A 21,176-nucleotide genomic window follows, 5' to 3' on the forward strand; every position below is an offset into this window, starting at 1 on the left:
CTTTCCTTTCCTTTCCTTTCCTTTCCTTTCCTTTCCTTTCCTTTCCTTTCCTTTCCTTTCCTTCCTTTCCTTTCCTTTCCTTTCCTTTCCTTTCCTTTCCTTTCCTTTCCTTTCCTTTCCTTTCCTTCCTTTCCTTTCCTTCCTTTCCTTTCCTTTCCTTTTCCTTTCCTTTCCTTTCCTTTCCTTTCTTTCCTTTCCTTTCCTTTCCTTTCCTTTCCTTTCTTCCTTTCCTTTCCTTTCCTTTCCTTTCCTTTCCTTTCCTTTCCTTTCCTTCCTTTCCTTTCCTTTCCTTTCCTTTCCTTTCCTTTCCTTTCCTTTCCTTTCCTTTCCTTTTCCTTTCCTTTCCTTTCTTTCCTTTCCTTTCCTTTCCTTTCCTTTCCTTTCCTTTCCTTTCCTTTCCTTTCCTTTCCTTTCCTTTCCTTTCCTTTCCTTTCCTTTCCTTTCCTTTCCTTTCCTTTCCTTTCCTTTCCTTTCCTTTCCTTTCCTTTCCTTTCCTTTCCTTTCCTTTCCTTTCCTTTCCTTTCCTTTCCTTTCCTTTCCTTTCCTTTCCTTTCCCCTTCCCTTCCTTCCCTTCCCTTCCTTCCCTTCCCTTTCCCTTCCCTTCCCTTCCCTTCCCTTCCCTTTTTTTCCATAGTTTATGTTCTCACACAGTCCAAGATGCATCAAGGTACCAAATTTACAAAGCCAGATGAAAAAGGACTTTTATTTTTGTGGAGCTGATCAGCCTATACCATTCCTCCCTTTGCTTCCTCAAACCTCTCACTCATAAAAGTATTTTTGTTGTTTTTTTGGTGGGGGGTTTCTTGGGTTTTTGTGGGTTTTTGTTGCTGTTTTTGTTACTCTCAATTTTACAGTATTTGGCAAAGAGAAGCACTGAGGGAGGCAGAGCCTGTCCCCAAACGTGGAGCAGGGCGCCATCCTGTGGCGTTCCCTGGTAATTGCAAGGAGCTAAAAACCCCGAACTGCTCGCAGCAAACTGCCCCAAATTGTTCATTCACACTGCCGATTTTGTCCCATCAGAGCCCACGCTGACCCTGAAAAAGTGTAAGAAGCAACAAGTTGGTTCCAGCTTGTGTTGGGCAGGTTTTTCCTTTTCCTGTCTCTGTTTTCTGTACAAATTAGAGCTCGGTGTCTGAAGCACCGCCCAGAGATGACCGCCACAGGATGGCGCCCTTGCACCACGAATGGGTGGGTGGTTCGAGGGCGCCATCCTGTGGCGTTCCCTGGTAATTGCCAGGAGCTAAAAACCCCGAACCGCCCGCAGCAAACTGCCCCAAATTGTTCATTTTGTCCCCATCAGAGCCCAAGCTGACCCTGAAAAAGTGTAAGAAGAAACAAGTTGGTTCTATCTTGTGTTGGGCAGGTTTTTCCTTTCCTATCTCTGTTTTCTGTACAGATTTAGAGTTCAGAAGCTGAAGCAGCAGCCAGAAATGACCGCCACAGGATGGCGCCCTTGCACCACGAATGGGTGGGTGGTTCGAGGAGCAGGGGTTCCCTGACAATTGCCAGCGCTCAAAAACCCCGAACCGCCCGCAGCAAACAACCCCAAATTGTTCATTCACAGTGCCAATTTTGTCCCCATCAGAGCCCAAGCTGAACCTGAAAGAGTGTAAGAACCAACAAGTTGTCTCTAGCTTGCATTGAGCAGGTTTTTCCTTTCCTATCTCTGTTTTCTGCACAGATTAGAGCTCAGAAGCTGAAGCAGCAGCCAGAGATGACCGCCACAGGATGGCGCCCTTGCACCACGAATCACACACCCGGTCGAGGAGCAGGGGTGCCATCCTGTGACTCTCCTATACAATTGCCAGCGCCAAAAAAACCCGAACCGCCCGCAGCAAACAGCCCCAAACTGTTCATTCATACTGCCCCTTCTGTCCCCATCACAGCCCACGCTGAACCTGAAACAAATATAAGAACCAATAAGTTGTCTCTAGCTTGTGTAGAGCAGTTTTTCCCTTTCCTATCTCTGTTTTCTGTACAAATTAGAGCTCGGTGTCTGAAGCAGCGCTCAGAGATGACCGCCACAGGATGGCGCCCTTGCACCGCGAATGGGTGGGTGGTTCGAGGGCGCCATCCTGTGGCGTTCCCTGGTAATTGCAAGGAGCTAAAAACCCCGACCTGCCTGCAGCAAACTGCCCCAAATTGTTCATTTTGTCCCCATCAGAGCCCAAGCTGAACCTGAAAAAGTGTAAGAAGAAACAAGTTGGCTCTAGCTTGTGTTGAGCAGGTTTTTCCTTTTCCTGCCTCTGTTTTCTGTATAGACAGAGCTCGGTGTCTGAAGCAGCGCCCAGAAATGAATGCCACAGGATGGCACCCGTGCACCACCAATGGATGGGTGGTTCGAGGAGCAGGGGTTCCCTGATAGTTGCCCGCGCTCAAAAACCCCGAACCGCCCGCAGCAAACAGCCCCAAATTGTTCATTCACACTGCCAATTTTGTCCCATCAGAGCAGGGAAACTTCCACACAGATGTAGGGCACTCAAATATTAATGAGTAAACGCTCCACAGTGCCTTGGAGCTGTATGGAAATTCGTGGCTGGTGCATTTTCCAGCTGCATTCCCACTCCTTAAGTGCTTGTGTTAAAGCAGCACCTCGAAGCCTTGTTTCATTGTGGTTCCCAACCACCCAGAGCTCCCAGAAAAGAAAACACGTGTCTAAAACTCCAAATGAAACCACATCTTTATTATTCTGGACACCTGCCTGTTATATTCTGCTTGTCCTTCCTGCTTTCCTGCAGAAACGGGGCAGTTCACCCTGGGGTAGTGTTTATTTTCTAATTGCGCAATAATGAGCATTTTCCCTGTGGTTCTGTACTTTGCATCTCAAGGATTACCCAACAGGGCTGGGTTAAACCCAAGGCACCTCACCCTGCCACCTGCTGCACCACTGCCCTGTGCATGTGGCACAAACCAGGGTGCAGGGCAGTTTGTGTCTGAAATAAACCCAAAACGAGCCCTGGATCCTCCCTCTGGCACACGCTCACCCAGGCTGGCATTTGCAAAGTTTTCTGTTCAGTTTAGTTGCCACTGTAAGGACTTTCACAAATAAAAACCTGGCAATCCAATCTAACACCAAGCTTTCCTTTCTCATCGCTGTGAATGAAATCCTTATCCAGCCATAAAGCATGGCAAGGTACGGGGGTTTCTTTGGACTTTGTTGATGTTTATCCAAGTTATTTTGAAACATACATCCCATAAATATATCTCTGTGTTTATGCACAGACACGCAGTGTTTTGGTTGCATTCCTTTAGGTGCCTTTCAGTAGCTAAAATAACATTCCTGAGTGTTTAAACTTTTTGAGACACTCTCACTCAAAAAAAAAAAAAAAAAAAAAAAAAAAAAAAAAAAAGAAATAACATTTTTCAGATTGCTTTCTGGACAGCATTCCGTCTTTGGCCAGCTTCAGAAGGGATATTTCCATGCTGTAGCTTAAAACCCATTTTAAACTCCAGCTCAGTTCCAGTTTGAGTGCGCTCATCCCTCCAAACAGCTCCAGGATCCCTGTTTCCCTCCATCCCGCCTTTCTGTGGGCCCAGTTTCAGCCTGCCCGGCTGTTTGCAGAGGGGAAAGGAGGATTTGTGCGCAATCCTTGCAGCCCCTGGTGGCTGCGAGCTGGCAAAGGCAGCGGGGATGTCACAAATCATTAAACCCCTCGGCGGGCAGCGCTTGGCAGAGGCGCAGCTTTGTCCCACAGCAGGGGCAAAGTTCAGACCAACATTTACATTGCACAACCTCTCCCTCCTCTGAGCTCACGTTTCGGGCTCGCCCAGCTCGGGAGCAGCACAGGGAGGGCGAGCGGCACAAAGATAAACTCAGCTCGGCTGCGGGTGAATGTGGTTTTAATCTCGCACAAAGGCTCTCCTGCTGACTCTGCTCTAATTACCAACCCCCAGGGTAGCAGCAGCACCTCCCCTCCTTCCAAAAGCGCGTTTTCCACAGGTTTGTGGGGAAAGAATCATTTCCACAGGTTTGTGGGGAAAGAATCATTTCCACAGCACGGAATTTCAGCGGCACAGAGTGAGTGCCCTGTACCACGTCCCCCGATGCAGGAGTGGCTTTTATTGACCCTCAAACACAGGGGAATTGTTCCTGACACACAGCTCTGGCCAGGACACAGTGGGATGGACATTCCAGCTCGGTGCTTCTCCCACAGAACCACCACAGGCAGGAAATGCGATTTGTTTGCACCACGGGTATGGTTGCCACAGGAAATGCAACTCTGAAATTCCCTCATTTTAAACTCGTATAAAATCCCACTGAGGAATTGCTCCCTCAAGGGCTTTATCCTTGCTCTAGGCCAGCTTTTTACAGGACCTAAGGGCTGGGATTTTTTGCTACTTTGTCACATTTTGCTGAGAAGTTAATTAACTTTTCTCTGAACAGCTTATGTTGCTGTTAACCCGCATCACGCAGCAGTTACTTCATCCTTTACACTAAAAAAGATTGGGGGAGAACCAAGATGTCTAAACTGCCTTTAAACTGTAAGATTAGGAGAGAACCAAGATGCTTTATCTTCTCTTCCTTTCCTCTTTCTCTTCTCTTCTCTTCTCTTCTCTTCTCTTCTCTTCTCTTCTCTTCTCTTCTCTTCTCTTCTCTTCTCTTCTCTTCTCCTCTCTTCCCTTCTCTTCTCTCTGACTCTGACACTCCAAATAACAAAATAATCAATCACAATTTGGTCAAATGATGATTTTTGTGCTGTGAAACTCAGTTGCACTGGGGGTGTGGATCTTCTCACCTAAAGGCAAGATTTAAGAAAATAATGGAGTTAAAAAGATGTGGGACAAAACCAAACCAAACCTGCCCAACTGGGGCAGCCCAGGATTACGAACGCCATCAGTCTCTGAAATTACCTCTGGTTATTTCACTTCACCTCTGAAGAAAGCTGACACATCTGGCTCCTGTCCATCTGTTTGTGCCGCATTTGTGTGGGAGCACAGAGAAGGGCACATCTTGGAGCTCACTGGCAGGGAGGAAACAATAAACTAAAGAAAACATCGGGGCAGCCTTGGAGAGCAGACTCAAAGAGAAAGCCCTGCAGGGAGGTAAAACGAGATATTTGCATTTTTAAAAGTTTAGAAACCTCTTTAAATCAAGCAAGGGCCAGCTGGAGGGCACTGGAAGCTCTCCTGGTGCTGGAGCAGGCTCAGGGTGCTGTGCTGTCCCTGTTCCCTCACAAGTGACTCCTCTCGGGCACAGCAGGACTGACAGACCCTGCAGGACTGATAAACTCCCAGGAGTTTATCTCATCTCTCCCTTTCTAGATAGGAAGCTCTGGCTGCTCTCTTCCCAGCATCTTCCCAGGGTTAAGCTGCAAATCCCAATGTGTGTGTGTCCCTCTCTCAGACAAACAGCCTCCAGGGATTTATTGGATCAAGTTTTTTTCACCTGGTTTGGTGCTCTCCAACAAACAAATCTCTGCTGCGGTAATGTCACCTGAGCTGTGACTCTGGTCTTTGTTGTGTGTGAGGTGTGAAACCACCACAACCTCTCTGCATCCTTCCCTGGCCTGATCAGGGCCCAAAAAAGTCACTTAAAACTACTTGGGGTTTACAGAAATCAATAAAAACCCCGTGGGCAGCAGGAAGGGGGGATTCTGTCCCTGTGCCCAGGTGAGACCCCAGTGCAGAGCTGGTGGGGACACAGCAGCGGCACCTGGAGCTGCTGGAGAGAGCCCAGAGGGGGAAAGGCCCCAAAGTGACACAGAGTGGGTTAGAATTGGATATTGGGAATGAGGGATTGCTCCCGGGGAGGGCGGCAGGCCCCGGCACAGGCGTCCGGAGCAGCCCCAGGTACGCTCCCGATTCTGGTGCAGGTTCCGAACAGCGGCCGGGGCCGAGCGGCTCCAGCGACAGCACAGCGGCGGGGGCGCCCTCTGGCGGCGAAGGGGCGTAACGGGCACGGGGACCGGGATCGGGACCACCGGCATCGGGATGACAGCAGAGCTCCCCGCGGGCAGCCTCACAGCCGCATTCCAGTTCGGGATGGGAGCGGAGCATCCGCCCGCAGCCCGGCACAGCTGCGGCAGGAGCGGGGACACCGCGCTGCGGCTCGTCCGCACGGCACGGCACTGAGGAGACAGCGCCGTGAGCCGTGCCGGGAGCAGCACCGCCGTCTCCGCTCCCGGTCCCTCTGAATCCTTCCCGGTCCGGGTCTCGACCCCCATCCCGTTCCCGTTCCCGTTCTCGATCCCGATCGCGGTCCCGGTCCCCGTCCCCGTTCCGCACCTTCGCCGCCAGAGGGCGCCTCCCGCCTCCCCGCGCCCCGCCGCTCCCGCCTCCCCGCGCCCCGCCGCTCCCGCCTCCCCGCGCTGCGATTGGCCGAGGGGCGCGCGGCGCGCAGCGCGATTGGCCGCGGCGCCCGCCGCCCGCCCTATATAACGGGAGAGGGGGCGTGGCCTGCTCGCAGTCCGCGGGCGCTGCGGGCGGGGCGGGCACAAGATGGCGGCGGTGCGGGCCGTGTGTGTGATGCGCGGCGAGGGGGCTGTGGAGGGCGTCATCCACTTCGAGCAGCAGGTGAGGGCACGGCAGGGCCGCCGGGACCGCCCCGGCGGGTGCGGAGCCCCCGGGACGCCCCTCTCCAGCCTGCTCGCCGTGGCGGAGAGAGCGGGCGGGCTCAGCCCGAGGGCGCTGCGGTTCCAAATGGCCGCGGCCCTCCGGAGCTGCGCTGTCCCTTGCGGCCGGCCCGGGAGCGCGGCCGCGGGGTCACTCTGCCAAAGTACGGGATCTTTCTGGAAGGCCCCGTCAGATAACAAGCCCTCCTTGTGCTTAGTGATAAACAGGGGAAGGAACGCGTTCGAGGGCGTTAAACGAACGCAGACATTCCGGACAGCGCTGCCTTGGGCTCGTGGCGGGGCCTTTCTGTCACCTTGGTGTGACACGGAGCCGTGCAGTGGCAAAGTCCTTGTGCTGATCAATGCTCTCCTTTGAAGGGTTCGGGACCCGTGAAAGTGACTGGGAAAATCACTGGACTGGCCGATGGAGAGCACGGCTTCCACGTCCATGAATTCGGGGACAACACCAATGGTAAGGTGGCCCTGCCGGCCCTGGTGTCCCTGCACAGGGGCTGCTCAGCCCTGCAGAGCTGCTCGTGGTGCTGCAGCAGCAGCTTGGCTCTCACGGCTGCAAATCTGTGTGAGGAAATCGTGACATTGCCGAGGAATTGTTTCCTGGATAATAAATATTCTGAGCTGAGCGTGTTGAGGCTGGTGGTCAAGAATTGCCGTACCAAGCACTCGCCTGAGCGCTTGGATAACTCAGTGTTATGAAATAAGAAAGCTCCTGGCTGAGCCTGGGACTTGCAGGGCTGTGGCAGGTGATTTATCTGCAGGGATTAGCAGGGCATGGCACGGGAGGGGAGCTCTTTGCTGTGCCTGGGAGCGCTGTGGGAGCCGCAGCTTTATCCTGGGATCCCGCTCTGACACTGTGCTTGTTCCAGGGTGCACCAGTGCTGGCCCCCACTTCAACCCGGAGCAGAAGAAGCACGGGGGTCCCAGCGATGCTGAGAGGTGAGTCCAGGGCATGGGCACTGCCAGAAAATCCCTGGGAATTCCTGCAGGCTTCCCGAGGTCACTTAGCCGCTCTTTGGTAACTCCTGCAGTTTGTTTCCCTGAGAGTGTGGTGTGAAACACACTCCTGGGGACACTTTGTGGTTTTGTCATGGCTTGGGTGGAGGGCACAGCGAGGGCCTGATGCTCGTGCTGGGTATTGGATTCGAGTGGGATGTGAGACCTGGCTGTTCCCTGGGAGCAGCTCTCACAGCAGCTCCCTTGGGTGGGTGCCAGAGGAAGTGGTGTGGCCATGCCTGCTGGGGTGGGGGAGCAGGGCTCAGGGAGCCTGGCCTTGCACAGGGATCAGGACAGCCCTTGGAATGCTGGCAATCCCACCTGAGCCACAGGCCGGGCAGAGCTGGATCGGAGCCAGCTCCTGCATGACACAGCATGAAATGTCTGCTGGGCCCTGGCAGGCACTGCTCGGGGCTAAAGGTTGGGATTGCAGGGACACCGGGGCTTCTGCAGCCTCGCAGATCCCCATCCTGCACTGGCTGTGGGCAGGGAGATTCCTTAGGAGGGTGCAAGAAGCGGATCTTGCTTATATCAGGGTAAGAAACAACTGGAGTGATGCTTCCTGGAAGCTTAAATGAGGAGATTGCTCAGAGGAGAGCTGTCATTAACCCAGTTCTGTAGGACTTGGTTTAAAATAGGAATTTTTGTAGAAAGCTGGTAGTCAGCCCTGGGCTGGCTGAGCCTGGTCAGGGATGTGTCAGTATTCCAGGTTCTGAACCTGGACAGAGGAGCCTGACACAACAGGGTCAGCTGCATTTGGAGGGAATGCTGTGCTTGGGGCAGGTGTGCAGGACACAGCACAGCAGCATGTCCACAAGTGCTGTGACAATTCCACTGCTCCAGGCTCAGCTCTCCAGGGACGCCTTAGCAGAGATGCAGCTCTGATAGAAGCTGTGTGGGAGAGCAGAGTGCCAAGTGATGGGGCAATGCCAGACTGGAATTATCATCCCTGGCACAGGCTGGGACTGAGCAGTTCCTGCCCTGCCTGTGACCTGCTGCCTGACAAACAGCTTCTCCTAATCCCTTAAACCAAAAGCCTGTGCAGTAGCTGAGCTGTCCTGGACAGCAGAAGCTCTGAGAACAGTGGTGGTGTTCCACCAGGTCGGCAGGAAAGGTTGTTCCACTGGATCTGGGAGCCATTGTTGTGCTGTAACATGAACTGCCGGCCTTGCCTTGGAATGCTTTGGGTGCGGGGCACATTGTGAGATTGCCGTGTCTTGCAGGCACGTGGGAGACCTGGGCAATGTGACTGCCAAGGGAGGCGTGGCCGAGGTGTGCATCCAGGATTCCGTCATCTCCCTCTCGGGACCACACTGCATCATCGGCCGCACCATGGTGGTGAGTGGGGGCCCCGGGCAGGGACAGGGCATCCACAGCCAGCCAGCCATACCCATCCCTCTGTGCCAGCCTCCTGGAGAGGTCTCTCTCGGACTCTGCTCTTCCTGCTGTGGGTGCCTGAATGGCCCTTGGGCAGGTGCACTGGGAAGTTTTCAGCATGGAGATCAGGGTGTAGCTGCTCTGGAGGTGCTGCTGCTGCCAGGGGCAGTGATGGCTGGATTAATTAAGGTCCCTTGACCTGTGCTGCAGGTGCACGAGCGGCGGGATGACCTGGGCAAAGGGGGCAATGACGAGAGCCTGCTGACCGGGAACGCGGGGCCCCGCCTGGCCTGCGGGGTGATCGGGATTGCCAAGTGCTGAATGCTGCCTGCAGTGCTCCTCCTGCTGCTCCTGCCCCTCCTGCAACTTCACATGTGTCATCCATGTCCTGCTCCTCTGCATCCCGAGCAGCACTCGCACGCCGGAGACTGACCGACTTTTGTATGATGTACATTCAATTAAAGTGTCCCTGATGGAATGGCTCTGTGGTCTGTGCTCACCTCCTGCTGCCACCGTTCCGTGTCACCTCCCTGCTCTGAGGGAAGATGTGCAGTGCTCCTGTCCCAGCCCCTGGGTGTGTCAGGCTTCCTCCTGGGGCAGGGGCAGCATTTGTAGGCTTCAAACTTGTGTAATAAATGTTCTGGGCAGATACACCCGGGTCTGGCTGTCTGTGAACAGGAGAAAAAACCCAAAGGCCCAAACCTGCTCCTGCTGGGAAAGGGGGCCTGGGCTTCAGCAGGTGCATGGTTGAATTCCATCCAGGAAGAGGTGCCAGGTAGAATCCCAGGAGTGCTACTGTGTGCGAGCCTCCATCCTGTTGGGGTGTGTCCTTCTGAAGCAGATTTCAGGCTCTCTCTTCACAGAGAAAATGAGTTATTTTAATGAGGACTTGTACCAATGTTCCTTTCTTCTGCCCGTCAGGATATTCACGGAGTAGTAGGCTGTAGTTCCAGCTAACCCCACTCCACTGAGGCCCAGGACTAAGGGAACTGGGTAGGAGAGCAGGAATACTGTAAAAAGACACTGAACTTACGTTCCCTGTTGCTGCCAGAGCAGTGTGTGAGTCTTCACCTCCCCGTGCCTCCTCCAGAGGGCTGCTGCTGTGAGGGCTGTGCACAGGCACTGCTGCAGAGGGTGTAAAGAGTTATTCCACAGTTTTCCAGGCTTTCAGATCCCTACTGAGGCAGAGAACAGGGGTGGGATTTGCATGAACAGAGCAGCCTTGTGCCTCTCATTGTCTCCAGCTCTTTAAGGAGTAAAACAAACCTTCCTTCCTTACAGAGCTGGGGCAGCTTTTCCCAAGGCTCAAACCTGGATTTGTGGGACAAGGGAATGTCCCGTGGGCCCGGCAGGAAACAACCAGTGAGGACACGAGTTTTAACACATGGAAGTTGAGGTCACTACAATCTGTAAACAGGTTCTTTCTCTCTTTATTCTGCTATTGCAAGAACATAAAAAATAGATGTCCTCTCCCCAGAGCTCCACAGTGGCTCTCCCACCCTCTCCCCCCCCAGAGACAATTCCCTCTGCCCTTTTTTCCAGCAGGGCAGCTGTAAAAAAGGACTGATGTAAGGAAGCAGCTGCCCTTCCCTTGGGGCAAAATCCCCAGCTTTAAAGGTAGAACACACTTATAGCAAGGAGAAAAAAACCACTGAATACACACAGGATTCAAACACTGGTGCTGCTGGGGTTATGGGAGCTCTGAGCCACATGGGGTGGGCAGAACTTCCCACAGCATCCCTGCCCCAGGGATCAGCCACGGAGACACCGCACCTGCCCTCGGCACAGCTGACAGCACACGAGGAGGTGCCACAACACCGGAACAACAAACACCCTCTGTTCCCAGCCCGGGGGACACAACCTACCTCTGGCAGGGCGAGCGAGAGCAGCCCCGTGTCCATGGAGGGAGGGCCCAGTCCTTGGCCAGCCCCGCCTGCAATTGTGGTGCCTCCGAGGTCTCGCTCCCATCCCAGCACGTACAAAAGCTGCAGAGCAGGCACTGCCCAGCCTGGCACACACCGTGTAACCTCAGAGCAGATGCTCGGTGCCTGAAGGGGTCGCTTCTTAAAAAAAGGCAAATTAGGAGCAACACGAAGAACCAATTGAAGGGAGGGAGGGAAAAAAAAAATAAAGCAAAGAATGGATTGCATTGCAAACACTAAAACAGTTAACTCTGCAATTAACATCTTAAAACTAACTTTTACCCGGGGTGGTCAAGTAGCTCATTAAAATGCAGCAATCTAAAACTCCAGAGGACTGTTACAAATAAAAATTCACTTCTGTGAATCGCTACACAAACAGATGGATTTCCTTTAACAAACAGAACCAAACCAGTCTAATTTAGACTCCAGTACAGCATTAACAGTTCCATCTTTAGGCTGCTGAACACTCCTTTTCCACTTCAGTGCAGCGTAGGAAGAATAGCACACGTTAAAAGTTTGTTACGAAAATAGAGTTTATTAAAAACACATCCCTATTGTTTTGAGGAGCTTTCACCGTTACCTTTTCTTAAATTAAAAAAAAAATAGAAAGCACTTCTACTTCTGATTCGTAAACTTTTTAAAGTCAAAACTTTAAAAAAGTTACAGCAAAAATGGGTAATATTTTAATCATCTCTTCAGTATTTTATGTTATGTTGTGGCTATTTTAAATAGAAGGGAAGCAATCAAATTGCTCACGGCGCCCCGCCTCGGGGCGCAGGGCGGAAGCGGATTTACAGCACTGTACAAGCCCCGCCGGGCTCCGCGGCCCGGGCGGCCCTAGCGCGGCGCCTCGGCCGCCGAGCCCGTGTCCTTGTCCGCCTGTTCCAGGGATGAGGTAGCCTTGGGCGCTGACTCCGGCGCGGCGCTGGCGCCCGCGGGCTCGGCGTCTCCCGCAGCCAGTTCTGAAACAAGTTCCGCGCCCTCCGTTTTGCCGCCGTGCGACTCGTGGTTTTTGTCGCCCTCCGCCCTGTCTGTCACCTCCGGCTTCTCCTTGCCGCGGCTCTCCTCCTTGTCTCTGCGCGACTCCCGATCCCTGGAATCCCTCTCCCTGTCTCGGTGGCCGCTGGAGCGCCTGTTCCTGTCCTCCGAGTCCCTGTGCCGGTCGCGCTCGGGGCTGCGGCGTCCCCAGTCTCGCCTGTCGCGCCCGCCCGGCCGCTCGTGCTCCCGCTCGTCGCGGCCGCCGTAGCGCTCCCGCTCGCCGTCGGCGCGGTTCCCGAAGGATCTCCTGCCGAACCGCTCCTGCTCTCTGCTGCTGCCCGCGAACTGCCTGTCGTTGCGGAACTGCCGCCCGTCCCTGCTCTCCTCGCTGCCGCCCTGGCTGCCCGCGGGCCGCACGAAGTGGCCGGGCGGAGGGAAGGGCGCCTTCATGCCGTGCGGCGGAGGCATGCCGAAGCCGCCGGGGCCCGGCGGCGGCCCCCGGTGCATCATGTGCGGCGGCATGTGGCGCGGCGGCAGCATGGGGAAGCGCGGCAGCGGCGGCGGCGGCGGCATCCCCGGCGGGCGCTGCAGCGGGATCAGCCCGGGCCGGGCGCCCAGCAGCCCCGTGGACGGAGTCTGCAGCCCCACCACGGGCGCGGGCGGCGGCGGCGCCACGCCCTGCGTGCCTGCAAGGAACACAAGCGACAGTCAGAGCCGGCACCGCGGTGCGGAGCGCCTCCCGACCTCAAACCCAATCATCTGCGCTTGTCTGGGAAAGGAGCGGCGCGGCCTGGGCTCTGTGCGCTGCTGGCAGCAAGGACTGTGCCCAGGGCAGCAGCTAACCCTGATCCCAGAGGCTTCCTTGGGACAGCCTTGCCCTGGTGCAGGAACAGCTCCCCCTAAGCCCCAGCTCAGCCTCCTGCTTCCCCAAGCGACACCAGCCAAAGCCCCTTCCAGGTGAACACACCCCACTCCCTCCAGTGGGATTCAGGCATTTCCCTCTGCCACAAACAGCAGCTGAACGCCCCACAGCTGCACAGCACCAGAAACAGGCAGAGAGGAAGCTGGAATACAACTGAACACAGCTCTCTTTACCACTCCACAGAAAAGGGACACGACAAAGATTCATAGTAGAATACACCTTGCAATGTAAACTAAAAAGGAATGCAACATTAGAATGAACCTGGCATTGTAACTAAAACAGAATGCAACATTAAAATAAACCCTGCAATGTAAACTAGACGGAAATTCAATAGGTCATTCCTGGCTTTTTTTTTGTAATAGTGTTCCATCCTTTGTAGCACATATCCAGCACAACCATTTCCCAGTTTTATTCCTAAGCTCTTCATAGGAGTTAAAAAACTCCCTCTCCAAAAACACTGTCAGACCAAGCTGAGCCCACAGCTCCTGGACACCAACACAAAGATCCAGAAAAGAGGAGTTTGACAAGAACCCTGAGCTCCAGCTGAGCCCTTCTCCCCAGCCCAGGGAGGTGCCTCCAGTCTGAACCAGGAGCACTGTCCGGTGCTCCCAGAGCCCTCACACTGCTCCCATCTGCTCCTGCTCACCAGCTCCTCCTGCCCTAGGCACACAGCCCCTGCCTGGCTAAAGCAGGATGACATTCTGTGGGAATTCATGCTGCAACTGGTGGCAGCAGTGAAACTGCCCTTGGGAGCAGCCACATGAGCTGCCATGGTGTTCATCCCTCCCGTGTCCAGCTTTGGCACCGGTCCCCAGACAGAGCAGAGCCTGCTGTGCTGCCCTCTCACCACACACTGACTTCAGGGATGTCTCTGACAGAAACCTTTCACCTGAGTGCTCTTTAAATCCATATTGGAAGGAAGTTGGATTTTGCCAGTGAGAAGATTCATGTGACATCTTCCAGTCCATGATATCCTCTGCCCTTCCCCTGCAAGCAGACACAGCTCCCACTCTTGGAGAGAAATGGTCCAGTACCAACAGCTTTTTTTTTCTGCATTTATCTCTTTCTCTAAAATGCAAAGCCCTCTCCCCTCCTGGTCAATAACCAGGTCTGTAACCACCCAGTTTAAACTCCTCCTGTGACAGAACTACAGATCTGACAAGACAGACTCATAGCTAATGATGTCTCCCAGGAATTCTGAGATTTAGGGATATTCTTGTTGGTAAAAACATCTTTTAATCTTCCCCAGAAGATTAAAACAAGGCAGAATAGAATAACTAAGAACTAAAGAGCTGAAGTTAAGCCTGTGCTTCTGCTTAGAAGCAGCAGAGCAGATGTGGGTTACCAGAGCATGAACATGAGCTGAGGGAGGCAACTTTCACATTTAATAAGTCATTTAATTTCTCAACCTTATTTCTACACAAACTGCAGCATGAAGCAACATAATTATACCTGGAACTCCTTCATTCTGAACTGCACTGGCTGCAGAACTGCACACTTTGTATTTTACATTTATTTTAAGTATCACCCCTCTTTAGTGCTGAGGCTAAAGCAACTACAGAACTACTGGAGTTTGCTCACTCTCCTGACAAATCAGGCACCAACTGAAATCCTAAAGAGCTGTCCAGAACAATATCCCAGTTTACTGAAAATGCCCAGGGAAATTCATGCTACAGACACACTACCATGTGTGGGGCAAGTTAAAATCCTCTTTTGTTTTAGGAAGTACCTGACATTCAAGCAGTTTGCTGAGCTGGGTATGAACTCCCTGAGCTCTGAGAGAAACCCTGAGGTGATTTCCTGACCCAGCTTGTCCTGCTGCAGCCTCACACCTGCTGCTCTGTCCCAATGTGCAAAACCACACCTTGCCCTCACAACAGATTTTATGGGTTTGGGAGGAGCAACCATCACACACCAAAGTGTCCCAAGTTACATCACCGACTCCTACAACACAGCCCAGAGGGCTCAGGCTGGCCTGAAGGATCTTGTGTCCAGGGAGGGCACAGGAGCCATCCTTACTGAAGGATGAAGCCAGATGTCCCTGTCACTGTGATACAACCTGACCATCTCCCCCAGCTGGACAAAGCCTCCACTCCCTCGGGATAATTCCCATGTCACCAGTGCTGACACACCTGATTTACACAAACTCTGCTCACTCAGTGGTTCCAGTAATTGAACCCAACCCCTTGAATCACCTCCCAGCACGTGGAGCTCTGTGCTGTCTGTCTGTCCCTCATGGAAACACATGGAGCAAGCCAAAAGCTCATGGATCCAGCACAGCAGCAGCAGGGCTTCGCTGCACTCTGAAGCTGCTGTTCTCCAGCATTCTGCATGTTCTCCAGTGGGGAATGTGGCATCCTACAGCTAGAGCATTAAATACTGCCAGGGAATTCCTGAGAGGGAGACCATGTTGTCAGTCTGGTGGGATTTTGCTGGAGTTTGCTACAGAATCATTCTGAATCTCACACATTCCCAAGTCCAGGAATATCAAGTGCAGGTTATGTTGTCCAAGACAGTGAAACTCCAAAACTCTGTGCTACCTTTACAGAAAGTGTCATTCAGCAGGAAGGTGTGAATTTCTGAAATTCCTAACAAAATTCCCTGACTCCATGGTGTCACCACAGAGTTTCTTCAGCTTTTCTCTGTTTTGAAAGGGTCTTCTGTCAAGTTTTCAACATGCAGGATCCATAAATCATTAGTCATGGATGGAAAATTTAGCCCTCACATCCAATAGAGCACTGAGCTCTCAGGGAGACAAATCTCTGATTTTCTTCAGTGATCACTGAAAATTCTGGGCAGAAACCCACTAACACAAAATTAGCTTTTCATTCATTTCTTAGGCTCTCATGTAGAGGCCCAAAATCCCCTAAATGTAGTAATCTCACTAAAATTTGCACGTAACAAGTCTCTGGAGTAAATTCTTGACACTGGCCCATCCAAAGCCATCATAAAATAAGCATTTAGCAGAGTTCTGTAACAGTTCACACTCCCTTTCAAAACCTGACCAAGTTTGTATCATATTAGGAAAAGAAATTAATGCAACACACTCCCATTACCCTGGGTTTGCTAGTCAGAAAAACATTTGATAATATTTAAATAAAATATTCTTAAAAAGGTTTCAAAACCTGTGCTACTGCAGGGCTGCATAAAAGCTTTTCTGTTCTATTAAAACAATTTATTCCATACATAATGTACCCCATCCTCAGAGATTTCAAAAATACACTAAAAATAGTTTCTCTGCATGTTCATTTTGTATATCTAATAGTTGAGTCTAAAACCTGGTTTCTATGTCATACAGATGGGTTGCTCTAAGTTCATTGTCTAGACTGTATAAACCTTCACTTGCTAAAAGTGGACAGTATTTGAATTTGTAACTTACACATCATGGCTTTGGACCTTCAGTAGTAAAAAATACTGACTGTTTCTTCTGTGCAAAACCAAGCCTTTAAAATTGATGTCAAAGCCAACAACAGGACAGAAATTTCAAGTTGAGAAGAATGTGCTTCCCTTTCCCCTGGCCTGTGAGTCAGCAGCCAAACCAAAATGGCATTTACAATGCAGGGAACAACGAAGAGCAGAACTTAGCCAGGAGGGCACTTACCAAGGAGTGGAACAGCCTGGGTGACAGGAGCAGGGACGTTGGTAGGAGCTACGGGAGGTGGGACAGTGCCATAGAGTTTGGAAGCGTCAGTACTTTCAGCATTCCCTCTGCCTCCAGACACTACTGTTGGGATGGGATTTCCTACGGACGACTCCTTTGTAGTGTCCTCGCTCCCACCAGTGGCTGTAGCTGAGGAACAAGGCAAGGGCACACTGAGCACCAGGCAGCAATCCCTGCAGGCCCCCTGCCCTCCCCAGGCCCCGCACTCACAGTTCGGGATGTTCACTGCCGGAGTGTGCGGGACAGAGACCGGAGGGGTTATGGGAGGCGGCGGCCCGGGAGGAAGGAACCCTACGAGAAGCAGAGCAGAGAGAGCCCTGAGTGCCCCTGGCACGGCCCAGGGCAGCTGTGCCCTGCAGGGCCCGGGCTGGCCCACCCCACAAACCTGGAGGTAAATGCAGCGGGTTGAAGCCCGGCCGGAGGAACGGAGGCGGCGGCGGCGGTGGCACCCCGGGGGCAAATCCAGGAGGGGGAATTCCTAAAGGTGCTGTGAAAGCTGGGGGCTGGAGTGCACCAACCACGGGGGGCCCTGATGGATGGGGGGGAACCTGGGAAAGGAAAGGGAAGATGGGTTACCCCAAGAGTGCCCCAATGGCTCTGTGTCCCGCTGGGGATCTCTGTCCTTGTCCAGCTCCACCAGGACATCTCTGCGACCCCAAACTCCTCTGCAACCAGGGGGCACTTGCACAGAAGATGCAGGAGCACTCCAGAACTGCCATCACTGAAAACACCAACACCAGCCCTGTCTGCCTTTGTAATTAGAGAATTTTCCTCTGTGCTAATGCCTGTTGGTAACTCACCTCCACAAACCCCTCACACAGCGCCTGGGATTCATGTGCACCCAGCAGGATGGATTTCCAGACTGGATCCACTGGAATGCTCACAACTTCAGGGCAACTAAAAACCTCTGCTTGTCTCTTTCTCACTACCTGAGCTTGCACATTAGAGTGACTGGTGTTTCCTTTTCCTTTATTTCTGCTTTATATCAAACTCTGAATTTAAATTAGCTCTGATATACTAACAAGAAACTACCGATATAAAAGTAGTGGAGTATCTGCCAATAAGAAAAGCTTTTAGAGGAACATTAATATATAAAACAAACAACAAAACAAAGCCAATCACAAAACCTGAAGATGCAATTCAGCCCTTCTAAAACAAAGATTTCACTGCAGTAATTTCTCTGTGACTGAGAGAACAGAGTTCCCATTCATGGCATTCCCTCCCTCCCTGAATTATTATTTAAAGTGAGTTTTGTTTGTTTCTGTGGAACAGCTCTCACCTGTGGAGGAGGTACTGTTATTGGTGCAGGCATGGGAACAGGAATTGGGACAGGTAAAGCTTTGGGAATGGGTGACACTGGTTCATTGTGGGCAGCTTCTGCACCTCCATTCTGAGCCACTTCATTCTCTGACTTCTTGGGAATTCCCTTCCACTCTGCCCAAAACAAAATCCCAACAGACACAGGTGAGACAAGCAGTGCCATGTGACACATGTTTAGTCATGTTTACAAAAATTGAAAATACTCAGGTAATAAGCAACACAGAGCTAAGAAGCATTTATACTCTTTCTGACAATAAAAATTCCAAATTCATTTAAACACAGCAAATAAACTTGTTCCTTTCAGTAGTCATTTAACAATCCTTTGCACTGGCAGCGTTCATACACACCCAGGATTCTGTTACATTTTCTGTGACACAAACTGTGACACAAAGGCTCTTTGGGACAAGCTTTCAACAGGTTCATTCTATTGCTCTCAGGCAAGAAGGCAGCAGCTTTGCCACTTATCTGAAAACTCGTTTCTAAAAATCCCAACATCTTCAAGTCTCAAACAAGGAAAAGGAGAATACAACTCTAAAGAATTGCAGCAAAATAACAAAAATGCCAAATATAGCTTTAAACCTAATTTATGGAAGGAATAGCTCCTATTGTCTGTCAGAATTATTGGGAAAAGCCAGCTAAGCACAAAGAGGGATCAGTGAGGGGACACTTTGGGAAAGAGAAAAGCACTGAGAGGACTGGAACACACTGACATTATGCTCATGATTCATTACATTTTTGTTTAAAACACACAGCTGATTTTTGTGTGTTCAGCATGAAGAGATGCTACAATTAGAGCACATAATCACCAGCTAATTGGGCAAACTTTACAGAATGGTCAAATCCTGAAATAAAGGTTCAATAAAAAGCATGCAGTGACACTGTACCTGGACTAAGGGTCTCGTTGTCCAGCATTCCTCCTTCACAGAAACTTTCCAGATCTTCAGGTTTGACTTTGTCCCATGGTATGTAAGTCACACCCAGTTCTACATCCCAATACTGCTTGTAGTCTGGCTTTATTCCTTTATTCAGAGCCCAGGCAATCTTGGGTGGGAGGAAATACAAGTGGTCAGTAAAATGTTCCCATTTTCATGGATTTATTATTTCATTCTCACAAAACAGCATTTGAGGGTAAAAAGTAAAAATCCTAAGTGAAACAGCTACAGAACTCTGAAGAAAGTATTTTTTAGGCAGACTTGGTTCCTATTTCTTGGCTTGACTCTTGCACATCATTTGTAAAAATGTATAAAGCCAGCTTCTTCTGATGATCCCAGCCACCAAGATTAATTCCATTTCCCTTTGGAGGAGAGTGTCACACTAATTTGACATTCTACAGCAGGAAGAACTTCACTAATTGATGCACATTTCCTTATTTATGAGTACTCTTTGTAGGATTATCATATGTAATGAAACACTGTTAGGAGACAAATAACAGGCAACAAGAAACACACAGTGCCAGTTCCCTGCAATGAGCAAAGGGCATCCTTTTTGCTGATTAAACAGATAATTATTGGCAATCTTTCAAGGAAACTGATACAAGGTTCCACTAATCCCACTACAGACCAGGAACAGTAATTCCCAAAAACCAGTTCACTGATGTATTTTTGCAGGATTTTACAGAATGTCATCTCCAGAACTCACATGAGTCTGAAATAGCCCAAAGCCCAGCAGAGATGAGACAGGATGACAGCAATTACAGCAGCTGTGGAAAGCCTGATGCTTTCAAGCAGTACCTTGATGGATTTCTGGTTGACTTTGAAGTTGCCTCGGCTCAGTTTCTGCAGGGCTCTGTTGGCATCTTGTCTGTGCACCATGACAATGTAGGCACATCCTCTGGGCGGTATCATCTGTGTGGGGTTTGAAATGAAATGAAAAAGTTCATTTTGTGGGTAACAAACAGTGAACAACACACAAATGCTCAGTTACAGCAAGCTGGGACACCAGGGGCTGTTCCAAAGGGGCTGTGCAAGTATGGAAGGAATGTTAGTTTAAGAGGTTAAGAAAGGCAGTACCTTCTGGAAATTCACATTTCTAGTGAACTGAAACTTCCACAACTTCTGAAACCTTCATAACTCTAAAATACAGCTGACTTTTGCACATTTAATCCTTTTAAATTGCTAAACAATAGCGTTCATGTAAATTCCAACATCTGGCAATTAGTTACTTTGTGTTGGAATGCACAACAGTATCCCCCTTCACTCTGCCAGCTGCACCTCCACATTCAGTTCTAGCTGCAGATCTGGAGTAATTTTTATTTGTAATGAATTTGAGGAAAAAACTCCCATGCTCTCTTACAAAATTTGGGAATAGAACGAAAATTAGTCACTTATTTTTGTTTGTTGGAATGAATGAAATTTTTGAAGTTACTGGAACAGCTATAATTTATACATAAAATATCTTTAAATACAGCAAAATAAAACAATAGCTCTCTGTGTTTATGGCTAAAATGACAGAAAAACAAGAACACCAGCTGAGAGTCCATGCTCCTATAATCAAATAAAATGAAGCAGCCAAGGAACTCAGAAGCATGGGATGTAATTCTGCAGCCATCATTCTGTAGGGAAAGCAGGATTTTTATGAAAATGGGGTAATTTTCTGTACTTTTATCCTGCAGGAAACCAAAGCAGCTCCCTTCTTGCTTGTGTACAAGTCAGCCACATGATCTGAGTGCCCACACCAAAAACACAAGACCTGGGAAATGAGAGGCCAGCTCTTTGGAATCTATCAGAGATAACTCTGCCTCACAGCAGCCTGGAGAGATGTTGTGCACCCAAACACATCCAAGCAGCTCACACTGCACCCCTTCTACTCACATTGATGGACTCAATGGGGCCAAACTCCTCCAGGAGACTTCCCACATCCTGCTGAGTTGTCCTTTTGTCCAGCTGTCCCACCCAGAGTGTGGTACTGCAAACTACAACCAAAAGTTAGCACAGGTGTTCCTTACAGCACAGATAACCCACACCTATCCCATGCTGAACCCAGAGTAATAACCAGGAAAGGAGCTCAAGGTATCCCCCAGGCTGCAGATTACTGCAGAACCATTGAACACTCAACCAGGTTTTCCATCTGAGAGATGCAGAACTGCAAACTCTGAGAGCCAACCTGACAGAAGCTGGGAAAGGTGCTGGCAGCAGCACATCTCACAGCACTGCAGGGAGCTTCCACTGAGCAGCTCCAGGGCTGCTCTACCCCTGGGACCATCACTCACAACTTGGCTCTTGAAACACCTCAGGTTTTTGTCTCTCTTACATGAGAAAGAATGTTTTTATTTTACTTGATGAGAAGATTCCACATTCTCAAGGAATATTCAGGTAACAACTACTATGTTTGGTCTGTAAATGCTGGCAAAGCCAGGATTGTATCAGAAATCCAAACATCAGCCTGTGCGCTTTCCAAGTCAAATCTCCCCTTCAGCTTGGAGAGATACACAAGAC

The 21,176-nt window shown here is 50.7% G+C and overlaps 2 protein-coding genes across 3 annotated transcripts in view; one reads left to right on the forward strand and one right to left on the reverse strand.

The window, feature by feature from the left end:
• Window positions 1-6,360: 6,360 nt before the first annotated feature.
• On the forward strand, window positions 6,361-9,421 carry SOD1 (superoxide dismutase 1). The gene is made up of 5 exons (XM_005493426.3): window positions 6,361-6,513; window positions 6,930-7,023; window positions 7,436-7,505; window positions 8,786-8,900; window positions 9,150-9,421. Exons 1-5 carry the CDS (start codon window positions 6,439-6,441, stop codon window positions 9,258-9,260), a joined length of 465 nt encoding a protein of 154 aa, XP_005493483.1. The 5' UTR covers window positions 6,361-6,438; the 3' UTR covers window positions 9,261-9,421.
• A 928-nt stretch (window positions 9,422-10,349) lies between these two features.
• Window positions 10,350-21,176, reverse strand: part of SCAF4 (SR-related CTD associated factor 4) — a 30,165-nt gene continuing 19,338 nt past the window's right edge. For both annotated transcript variants that reach the window (XM_074530627.1, XM_074530635.1), the window contains 8 exons: window positions 20,553-20,653; window positions 19,473-19,586; window positions 18,627-18,783; window positions 17,702-17,856; window positions 16,808-16,970; window positions 16,633-16,713; window positions 16,363-16,551; window positions 10,350-12,525 (listed from right to left, as the gene is read on the reverse strand). In XM_074530627.1, the coding sequence (XP_074386728.1) occupies window positions 11,699-12,525; window positions 16,363-16,551; window positions 16,633-16,713; window positions 16,808-16,970; window positions 17,702-17,856; window positions 18,627-18,783; window positions 19,473-19,586; window positions 20,553-20,653 (1,787 nt within the window). In that variant the 3' untranslated portion in view covers window positions 10,350-11,698. The remainder of the gene's footprint in view (window positions 12,526-16,362; window positions 16,552-16,632; window positions 16,714-16,807; window positions 16,971-17,701; window positions 17,857-18,626; window positions 18,784-19,472; window positions 19,587-20,552; window positions 20,654-21,176) is intronic.

Source organism: Zonotrichia albicollis, chromosome 2 (genome assembly GCF_047830755.1).
Source record: "Zonotrichia albicollis isolate bZonAlb1 chromosome 2, bZonAlb1.hap1, whole genome shotgun sequence".
NCBI classification, from domain to species: domain Eukaryota; kingdom Metazoa; phylum Chordata; class Aves; order Passeriformes; family Passerellidae; genus Zonotrichia; species Zonotrichia albicollis.

Excerpts from the sequence above, each read along its gene's own strand:
- SOD1 (XM_005493426.3), top strand. The coding sequence starts at position 6,439 with ATGGCGGCGGTGCGGGCCGTGTGTGTGATGCGCGGCGAGGGGGCTGTG. Across the intron at positions 6,514-6,929 it reads TCATCCACTTCGAGCAGCAG|GGTTCGGGACCCGTGAAAGT; the intron begins GTGAGGGCACGG and ends TCTCCTTTGAAG. Across the intron at positions 7,024-7,435 it reads ATTCGGGGACAACACCAATG|GGTGCACCAGTGCTGGCCCC; the intron begins GTAAGGTGGCCC and ends TGCTTGTTCCAG.